Below are 10,297 nucleotides of genomic sequence, written 5' to 3' on the forward strand. Positions count from 1 at the left end.
TCTAATAAATTTGTTAGTCTCTAAGGTGCCACAAGTACTCCTGTTCTCTCAACAGAGAACCCCTTCCCCAGGTTTCACCTTCTAGTTCTGCGGGTGCCTCCTCCTCCCTGCAGGTTTCCCTTACAGCCCCTCCTCGGCCAACGTTTACCCAGCTTCCTTAATTGAGAGCCACCCTCCAGGTCATGTTTCCACCTGGAGACTCCCTAACCGAGTTACAGATGCTTTCTTATATAGTCCTAGTAGTCACACGACTACTCTGGGTCACTGTCCCTCCCAGGATGCTCTTTCTTAAAGGCTGAACCCCAGGAATACCCAGATAGTATCATTTTCCCTTAGGGAAGCCATCATGTTCTGTTACAATCCCAAGAGACTCAATGTTACATCTCAGCAACACCTTAAAAGCATCGTACTCCATTCTTGTGCCCAGAGTGGTAATATTTAGGTCCTCCGAAGGATCTCTTCATAATCCCATCATTAGACTGATTGGCTGGATTTTGCCTTTCTTTTGAACCGCACCTCTGTTCATTCTCACCTTCAGGGATTATCATGTCTGGAACGAAGTTTGGTTCATTCGAAGAGACTTGGGAACACCATACAGTGGATGGCAGGTTCTAGATTCAACTCCGCAAGAGCAAAGCAAAGGTAACAGATAAAGTTCCTCTTATGAAATTATGTCCCTTTGCTGAGACTCAAAGTGCCTAATAAGGTTGCTGATTTTTCTTCATGCCCTAGGGATATTTCAGTGCGGTCCTGCTTCTGTCAGAGCCATCAAAGAAGGTGATGTAGACTTGGACTATGACACCCTATTTGTGTTTACGGAGGTGAATGCTGACTGCAACCAATGGATTGTCTACAAAGATGGAACCAGGAAAAAAGTGTATTGTAACACTGAGAGTATTGGCAAGGCCATCAGCACCAAAGCTGTGGGCAGCAATTCCCGTGTGGATGTCACTAACAATTATAAATATCCAGAAGGTAAAGGAAAACTATCACAATTAATTTCCCCTTGCGGTTCTTGGCACTGGAGGGTTAGGACTGGTTGCATATTTTGCTTTAATCACTTCTCTACTTCATTTGGAACAATATTCCTGGCAATACTGTTTTCAGTCTTGCTTCATAAAACAATGGGTAACACGTTCATGGTGTTGTGCGCTGGATAGAATCTTTAGCAGGAAATGCACTGGCCAATATTCTGCAATAAATTGTTTCATAGAGTTGACAGATACATTTTGCCATCCAAAGCAAACCAGCAATTAAAATTTCCTGAAAACTGAAGTCAAAAAAATGATTGTAGAAGACACCACTAATATCATTGAAACTGAGTCCCATCTACACCACCAGCTACATAAGAAATCTCTAGACCTCTCTGTGCCACCAAGGCACTGGCTATGTCCAGGTTCCACCCATGCTATTAGCTATGACAGGAACTGGATCCTCGCAGGCAGCCTCATGCACTAGCTACATCCTGAAATTCTGAGGGTTCCACAGGAACATCATTCTGCTTGTTTCCATCGGTCATTAATTCTGCTTTACAACTGGGACAATTCCATGGTTTCACTTTGAATGAGCAAAGTTTAACACGTTAACAACTGTGATATGAGGAGATTCAGATGGGTAAATACTCGTTTCAGTTCCTCAGTCACCCTTCTACCCTATGACTTCACCAGATCCGTCCCACTAGCCCCTTTTCTCCCTTTCCTCATCAGAAAGATGTCACCACCACTCCCCGACACCTCACCCTTCCTCGAAGTGAATCATCCCTCTTTCTCCTTGTCTGCCTACCTGTAGCCACGGGCTCATTTCCCCCTCTGACTCCCAGACACTCCTGTGCACATTCACTCTTGGCTGCCCTGTCTCCACCTTGTGGTTCTGGCCTTATAGACGGATGGAGAAGTAGTAATGGGCGTCAAGTTGCATTTATTTATATTTTAACATCCCCAGTCCCTCACAAAACACTGTCTTCTAATTGTGGCCTGTGTAGCCACACGTTCACATCACTTATACCCTGATCCTCCCTCCAAATGTTTGTTACACCCACTTGTTTCATCTTGTCTTAAATACAATTGTTAAGTGATTCAGGTCAGGGACTGTCTTAACAATATGTTTCTACGGCACAGTGGGGCCCTGATCCTGACAGAGGCCTCTGGGGACTGCTGCAATACACATAACAAACAATAATAGAGCACAGGCAGGACACCAGCATGGTTTCCCCCAGTGGAGAGATGGAATCAAACCTACGCCCGACAAGAGTCTGAGCCTTTCTGTGCTCCATGCTGCTGTGAACCTCCTTGACTTCCAGCAGTAACAAACTCACAGAAAACAGTCAAGCATTTTCATCCGAGGAATGATTTTTAAGGATTAAAACTGTATTAAACTAAATGGAAACAGGTTTAAAAGCTGAGCACGTGTATCATCCCCCACATAGCTTGTATCATAAATGTTGTCATTTGTCTGCATGATAGCTCTGGAATACTGCAATTAGAAGTTTATTTGTCACAAAATACAGTTCAGTTTATTCGTGGCATGAAATGCTCATAGGATGAACATTCAGACTGTCAAGAAATGCTGTGCTGAGCTAAGAGGGGGCAACTTTTTTCTGATAACTGGCTAGCTTCCTGGCTTTTGTGGCTTTAAATCATGCTAATGCTATGACATCAGTGATTTACAGACACATTTTCTGAAGTGGCCACTGATATTGGGTGCTTTAGTGTTTGGATACCTGACTTCAAACACCTGGAATCTGATTTTTCACAAGTGCTGAGCACTTAAAGCATGAACTGAAGTTAATGGGAGCTGGAGATGCTCAGATGAAAGCGTCCTGAGTTGAGCACCTAAAATCAGTGGCCACTTCTGGAAATTTGCTCAGGATGTTTTTAATGCTACTATAAATAGTGTAGAAGTTAGTTATCAGAAGGGCCTGCAGAGTTACAGAGAAAAATCCTATTGCATACTGTGGTGAAAGACAGGAGACAATAGGAGCCCTATGAACCAGCAATTAGCAGGAAGACAATGTGCTTCATTTTAGTGACTGTTATCATTTCACTGTATCACAAATACGTAGATGTGCAAATCCCAGATCCAGGGAGCTACTATACAAGTGGATCTGCAGGTACCTCAGGTTGGTGGATAGTGCAGAGCTGATATACTGGACTCTCTTTATAACCTTAATCTAGGGACTGTGTAATGGAGACATGGCTATGAAATTTACTGATGTTTCCCTTTCATCCAGGCTCTCACGAGGAAAGAGAGGTGTATAAAAAGGCCTGTGCTAAGGCACGCGGCTTAAACCTCACAGAAAGACTCTCAGAAGCTCCTAATGAGGGATCATCAGAAACAGTTAGAAAACCTGAGGTCTCTGGGGTATTCAAGCTAGTTGAACCCCCGGTGTTTGGCAAAGATATCAACCTAATCTTAATTCTCACCAACCTGTCCTCTGAATATAAACCTGTAAAGGTGAACCTGAGTGCATCAACCATCCTGTACACAAGGAGAGCAGTGGCAGAGATCTTGCAGGCAGCCACATCTATTGATCTTGGTTCTAAAGAAGGTAACAAAATCTGCTTGTCCATCCTTTACTAGCATGATGATTATAGTGTTAAAAAAAAAAGATGATACCCATAAAAGAATTTCTCTCTGTGGTGGGCTAATGGGTAAGAGTGTTGTAAGACTAGGCTATGTTCTCTCTCTTTCTCAGTCAACAGGGATCACTGAAGAGAATTTAACGGAAGAGGGTGTACATGCAGTAAAAACAAATTAGGATACAGTAAAATTTTCAGCAAAGCTCCATGTCTCCTTAACAAGGTTAGGGTTAATAAAACAAGTGCAAGATATACAGAACTTCTTCACCCCAGAGGGCTGCAGAGGGAGAAGCTATTCTTTTCCCATACATAGCAGAAAAACTGTAAGGAACGAGACAATGAGGAAGGGGATTGGGCTACTCTACAAGGGACCTTGTGATAATTGGACCAATGTTTCACCCAGTCAGCAGAGGTAAAATCTAGAAAAGGATGCATGGAGGGATAAACCAAATGTCTTACCCAGCCAGTTGTCAGTAATATAAGGACAGGTATACAATTAAATGTAGAGGGCCAAATTCTGCTTTCAGTTTCACCAGTGTACTCTCTATTGAAGAGAGTAGGGTTAGATTGAGGAAGCAAAATAGAATTTGTACCAGATAGCAGAACTATCTGCAGCAGCCAGCAAGGAGTGATGCAGAGCAGGGGCTTGCAGGCAAGAGATTCATATGGAACCAAACATCCTCTGTCTGTGCCAGCCTGTAAACACATACTACAGAGAAGACTAAAAACAAAGTCACCCGGGGCATCTGTGAAATTACTGGAGTCTGATACTTTCCAAATATGTTTGCATTTCAGAGAAACAGATTCAGTTAAAGATCTCTTATGCCCAGTATGAAAAGTCCCTGACTGATGATAAAAAGATCTTAGTGACTGCCTTGTGTGAAGTCATGCACACACAGGAGGCAAAGATGTTGGTGGAGAAGACCATCACTTTAGAGACTCCAACCATCTTCATCAAGGTAAAGAACTGTCTCCCTGCTGACCATAATGGAAAGCAAATGGAAGAGTTCTCACAGAGTCCTGTGGCTGGAGCTCAGCTCAGAAGATGGGCTGTTTGCCAGAAGCTGGGAACAGGTGACGGGGGATGGATCACTTGATAATTACCTGTTCTGTTCATTCCCTCTGGGGCACCTGGCATTGGCCATGGTCAGAAGACAGGATACTGGGCTAGATGGACCTTTGGTCTGACCCAGTATGGCCATTCTTATGTTCTTATGGGAATTCTAGGATCAAGTGTGAAAATCCAGACCAAGTTTTCCAAAAGTGGCTACTGAGTTCATGTTGCCCAGTTTGAGAACCCTTATGATGTCAAGCTGGGAATGAAAAAATCAGAGGCCACTTTTGAAACTTTGCCCTGACTCTCCGTGTTTATTTACCACTTGTGTTTTCTCTTCTGTAGTACAAATGTAGCCAGGCACTTTCCCTGCCAAGTCATCTTCCAAGTCAAGTGCCATCAGATCATTTGTTTTGGATTAGTTATAAATTTTCCATTCTTACTTTAATTATTGTAGTTTTCTGGCTGCTCTCAAATGACATTGCCCTGACCTGAAATAAACTTGGGGCCTGAATTCACACTAACATGAAGGCTGATTTATACTGCTTTGCATCTTTAATCACTATCAAGAGCGTGTTCAGTGCTCATTGTACTTCAGAAAATCAGGCAGCAAACTAAAGGACAAACCGATTTAAAAAGACATGTCTGAGTAAATCTGAGCCTCGAATCTTTTAAAATATATACATTTCCCTGCCTCCGCTCAACCGCACAGCTAATACAGCCCAGCTTCAGCACCAAGGAAAGGCAGGAAAGGGGAGATGCACATCAACCAAAAGCTAAATTCCATAGTTCTACCTATAGCCCATCCATCCCCTGAAGGAGAAATATGCTCTGCCCACATCAGCATTATGTCTGCCACTCCATTCCTGGGAGAGTGTCTGACACCTCCTGAAAAGGTTAACACCTTTGGCTGTTCACAAGTAAATGTCCTGCAAGGGGGGGAGGAGAGAGCATAAGAACTGTGAATCATCAGAAATGTTTGTCCCCCCATTTAGATTCCTGCACAGGTTGTGGTGAACAATCTTGTTACTGTAGAGATCTCGTATGCCAATCCTCTCCCGGAGCCAGTGAAGGACTGTGTGGTGCTGGTGAAACTGATGAATCAAGAGGTCAAGATAGAGTAAGTAAAAGGGGCGTCATCTGTCCATCACTTTTGATAAAAGACTGACAGAGTCCTGACCTTGGTTTCTTGGTGAGCAAGACTTAGAACACTTACATTCCATCTTCAACGTGCATTTTAAACTAAGTATGAAACTGCAAGTCTTAGGAAATACATATGAAGAACAATGCCCAGATCTGCTGGGTGTGTTCTTCTCAGTGTGCCATCAGGTCTTGAACATGGGACTTTGCGGTTTTCAGTCCATCAGGAATCTTTAGTGCAAGACATGAAACAGAAGTAAAACTTTTGGAGATTTCCCATTTTCAGGTGAAATTTATTTGTTATTCTTGACTTTTCGTTTAAAAAAATTGAAGAGGAAGTGTGGTGGAGCAGGTGGGCGAGTCTTCAGTGCGGCACCTAGACCAGGGCTTTGTATTTCTGCTTTTAAATGTGTGGGAGCTACTCAGATAGTACAGTGATGAGTCCAAGATACAGTAGATAGATAAAAGCCTGCCATAGCTTTCTTCCTCCCAGCATAAGCAAGCAGGGTTGCTTTGACTTCCCTTAAAATAAATACATATTGGTGAATGGGAACCTGGGGGAAAATTGTGCCTTTGCAAAGCATGTGAGCAGAATGCCCCATTAATTATTGTTTTGCTGGTCATTGACTTTTTGAGCTTTTCAGTGAGGAATCCACAATGTTCAATATTCCATACTGGGACTAACAGCATGTTTTACCATGAGCTGGTCTGGCTTATGCTTCCTGTGGGAACTATAAAAGTCCCCTTAGTAATCCACAGGGGTCTGTAAAATGAAATTCCACAGAGGGTCCCTGGAAACTCTTGCCTCTGAATTACCAGCCCAGTTCAGGGGAAAGAAAACAAACCCCTCCACACGTCTGCCCCTAGGCGATGATGATGGGGTGTCAGTAACACAGGTGCCTGGCAACTGGGGGGGAGGAGGAAGGGGCTCTTGACAATATGAGTTTTTGCCCATTTTGAGGACCCAAATCAACAATCTCAAAATTGGACAGTTGACAGCTCTGTATTGCATCCAAATATGGAGATGTGCAGTAGCACTGTCCGCCCTCTCATCTCTTTCCCTTTATAAATCTAGCATTTCTTATTGCTTCCTGATTCACACAAGTGCCTTGAGTCCCAACTAATTCCCAGGAAACAGGGCTGGCCCTCAGATACTTCAAATTGTCTCTTTGGTGTGACAGTTATAGGTGGCCTTGCTTTTCCTTTCCAATTTAGCTTGTTCCTTGGGCCTCTCTGGGATACATAATAGGAAAGTTTCCTATCTGAGCCTGAACTCACTGATGTTTTCTTTGTTTTAGTGTGGCAGCACTGGCACCCAGGGAGCGATCAAAGATTTACTTTGAATTCACACCCCACAGAAGCGGTGCGATGCAGCTGCAGGTGGACTTCTCTTGTGACAAGTTTGCCTATGTTAAGGGCTTTGAGACCATCGATGTGGCCCTTGGTCAGTGATTCAGTTGCAATAGTTGTAATGGCTCTGATCACGGAGCCAATCCCCTATTTCTACACTAGCATTAAAAAGCATTTTTCCCTGCACAATGATAGTGATGACTGTAAATTAGTACATTTTCATTCTGAATGTCCTTGTGAAGTGCAATGCAGGAAAATAGCTCATCTCTCTGCATTACAACAACAGGATGACTTCTCTTGCTTCCACAATATTTCCTTGTCTAATCTCAAATATCTGTATTTTTGTTTCTTTTTCACCTCTCTACTCTGCAACTCTTGTCCTAGAACAAATGCAACAACATAAAGTACAGCCTGTAGGATATTCTCCTGCCTCAGGTGAATTGAGAGTGACAGAGTTAAACAACGAGACTATTACAATATTCCTAAGGGGATGGGGGTTGTATTTGCTTCAGTGTTTTACTGACTTTATATATTGACTCTTGGCGTTTAGATTGGTCAGAACATTGTTTTTTCTCATAGGTGTTTAATTACAGTTATGGTCTGGTTGTGATCTAATCCCAGTTTGTTAGCAATTAATAAAACTTTCAAAGAATGGTTTCAATTAAGTACACTTTCCTTATAATGCCAGTGATATTGTGAATTATGTATCCCACAGAAATAGCATGGGAAATTCAAGGTGTTGAGGATGCTTTTTCCAGATTGATTTGTACAATCAGTAATGGAATATTTTTGCCAGTGCCCACTTCATTTCTGTACTTTTGTGCTATGTTACTACCTCTATATCTGCATAATAAGTTACTGTACCATGCTAAACTTTGTCAAGCAAAACAAAATGTAAATTAGTATTTTCTTCAAGCTTCCTGTCTGACCTCTAAGAATGAGAAAGACAAACATTGCAATCACCTTGAGGCTGGAAAACCAATTCTGGGGACCTGGAAAAGCAAATTCAGGACACTAAGCATTTCCATAATCCATGCAATACACCTATCACATGTTCCCAGTCAGCCTCAGAAGCATTTGGGGAAAGAAACCAAAGACATCACCACCACAAACTGAGGATTCCTGTGCATGTCAGTTTCGTCCCACTCATAGAACAGAGTTGGGGGTATGACCCGTACGCATTTGACACTATCTAAGTTTAGGGCAGCATGCTGTGACCAAGAAGTGTCTTGGAGTTTAAAAATTAAAGTCTTGTATTTACATGCAAAATCCATTGTTATTTCCCCCTCTCCCCCAATAAGGTGATCACAATTACACAAGCAGCACACTGTACAGCCTGGCCAAAACTTCAAATGCATACTTTTGCTCATACCTGACTTGCATATGTAATCACCACTGCACACTTCAATGAGGGTGTTTGCGTTCACAAACCTCAGTTTAAAGCCACCTTTACAGCACCCTGATCCTGGCATTGCCAAACACAGAGTCAAGTCCTGAGGCACAATTTAAGGGCAGCCTCAGGGGTTCTCTAAATTGCACAAGGAACAGTGGCTCCTTATGGGCCCATTTGGCAACTGGGGTATCATGAGATGGACATAGCTGCTGTCTGATTGCTCTCCCTACATCAGGGTGTGAAAGAAGGTGCAATAGGAACTGCTATGCCAACCCAACCAGTTCAAGTAACCATCCATTTAAAGCTGCGTTGTCACTGGGGCATTGCAAAGAAGCCTTAACAAGGCCAAAAAGTTGAACCAAAGAGTTGTAACAAGTTTGAGTAGATTAATCAAGTTTCAGTTGCTTGTTATCTGATGTGATATAATCCCACTGTTTCTTCAGTTGGTCAGCGTTTTTCAGGAAAAAACTGGGTTAGCATAGACAAGAGCTACATTTCTGTGTGTGAAAAATAAGACATCAAAGCAGCAAAAGGACACAGACATTTTTTTTTCATTTATAAGCACCCTTGAAATTAATATTGAAAACAAGAAAAACCCAATACAAAGATACACGATACCTAGAACAGTGGGATAGGAAGCTCCCCTAGTTCATTCCCTTTTAATTTGATCACATTGTACTGAAATCTCATAACAGCCTCATTCCAGGATGAGTTGCCAGCTTTTGTTTCTAGTTAACTCTTGAGATGGGAAGATGAAAAAAGCAGAGGAGACAAAACAAGGGTCATTAGTGTAGGCAGGTCTTACTCCTCAGGAAAAACAGCTCTGCTTTCAAAAGCTTTCTCCAGGGCAAAGGGCCAAACAAACTGGAACTAAATGTCTACATATCATTAACGCCCAAACTATTAACAAACAATTAACGAATACAGTGGAGACAGAAACTAAACAAACCTATGAACTTTTTAAAGGGAAACCTGGATGTCCAGTATGTGCACAGGCACAAGTCAACACCAGAGCACACTGCCAACAATGCCTGCATGTAGCTCAGACTACTGTATTGTGGCATTTACCCGAGAATTACCTGTTAAAGGCAGGCGGTCATGTAATTTACATAAAATCAGAATTCCACATTTCAGCAATGTTTCCAGGGGAGAAGGCCTTGTAAGTTGGTTGGGCAGGGACACGTCTTCTATGTTTATTTGGCCTGTGACCTACAGAATTATGATACTATAGAAATAAAAACATAATAATATGGGTTACAAGTCTGCTAACAGGGCCTACCCTCTTCTTTTCCATAAAACCAAGTTGTAGACCAGATGCATGATATTTGCCATTTCCTTCCACAACTCCTGCCTCTAGTGTCCAAAACCCAAAGTTAAACTGGCCAAACATGAAGTTGCTTTTTCCTTCTTATGGACCATGTTTCCCCCATTACATCCCACCTAGGAAATCTTGGTCCATGAGTATTCAGAGATTCCAAAGTCAGAAGGGACAATTGTGATCATCTTGTCTGACCTCCTGTATAACACAGGCCCATAGAACTTACTCAAAATAATTCATAGATTCATAGATTCTAGGACTGGAAGGGACCTCGAGAGGTCATCGAGTCCAGTCCCCTGCCCGCATGGCAGGACCAAATACTGTCTAGACCATCCCTGATAGACTTTTATCTAACCTACTCTTAAATATCTCCAGAGATGGAGATTCCACAACCTCCCTAGGCAATTTATTCCAGTGTTTAACCACCCTAACAGTTAGGAACTTTTTCCTAATGTCCAACCTAG

General features: G+C 42.5%; 1 protein-coding gene across 1 annotated transcript; it reads left to right on the forward strand.

Moving 5' to 3' along the window:
- Positions 1–538: 538 nt before the first annotated feature.
- Positions 539–8,319, forward strand: LOC112104420 (protein-glutamine gamma-glutamyltransferase 6-like; the record flags this gene model as incomplete). The annotated part of the gene is made up of 6 exons (XM_026661833.1): positions 539–642; positions 733–975; positions 3,230–3,547; positions 4,374–4,537; positions 5,628–5,752; positions 7,071–8,319. Coding segments are annotated over 6 exons (1,108 nt in total), but the record flags the coding sequence as incomplete, so codon positions are not given.
- Between the last annotated feature and the right edge of the window lie 1,978 nt (positions 8,320–10,297).

This window comes from Terrapene carolina, unplaced genomic scaffold (genome assembly GCF_002925995.2).
Source record: "Terrapene carolina triunguis isolate 2854851 unplaced genomic scaffold, T_m_triunguis-2.0 Scaffold17848, whole genome shotgun sequence".
Taxonomy (NCBI): domain Eukaryota; kingdom Metazoa; phylum Chordata; order Testudines; family Emydidae; genus Terrapene; species Terrapene triunguis.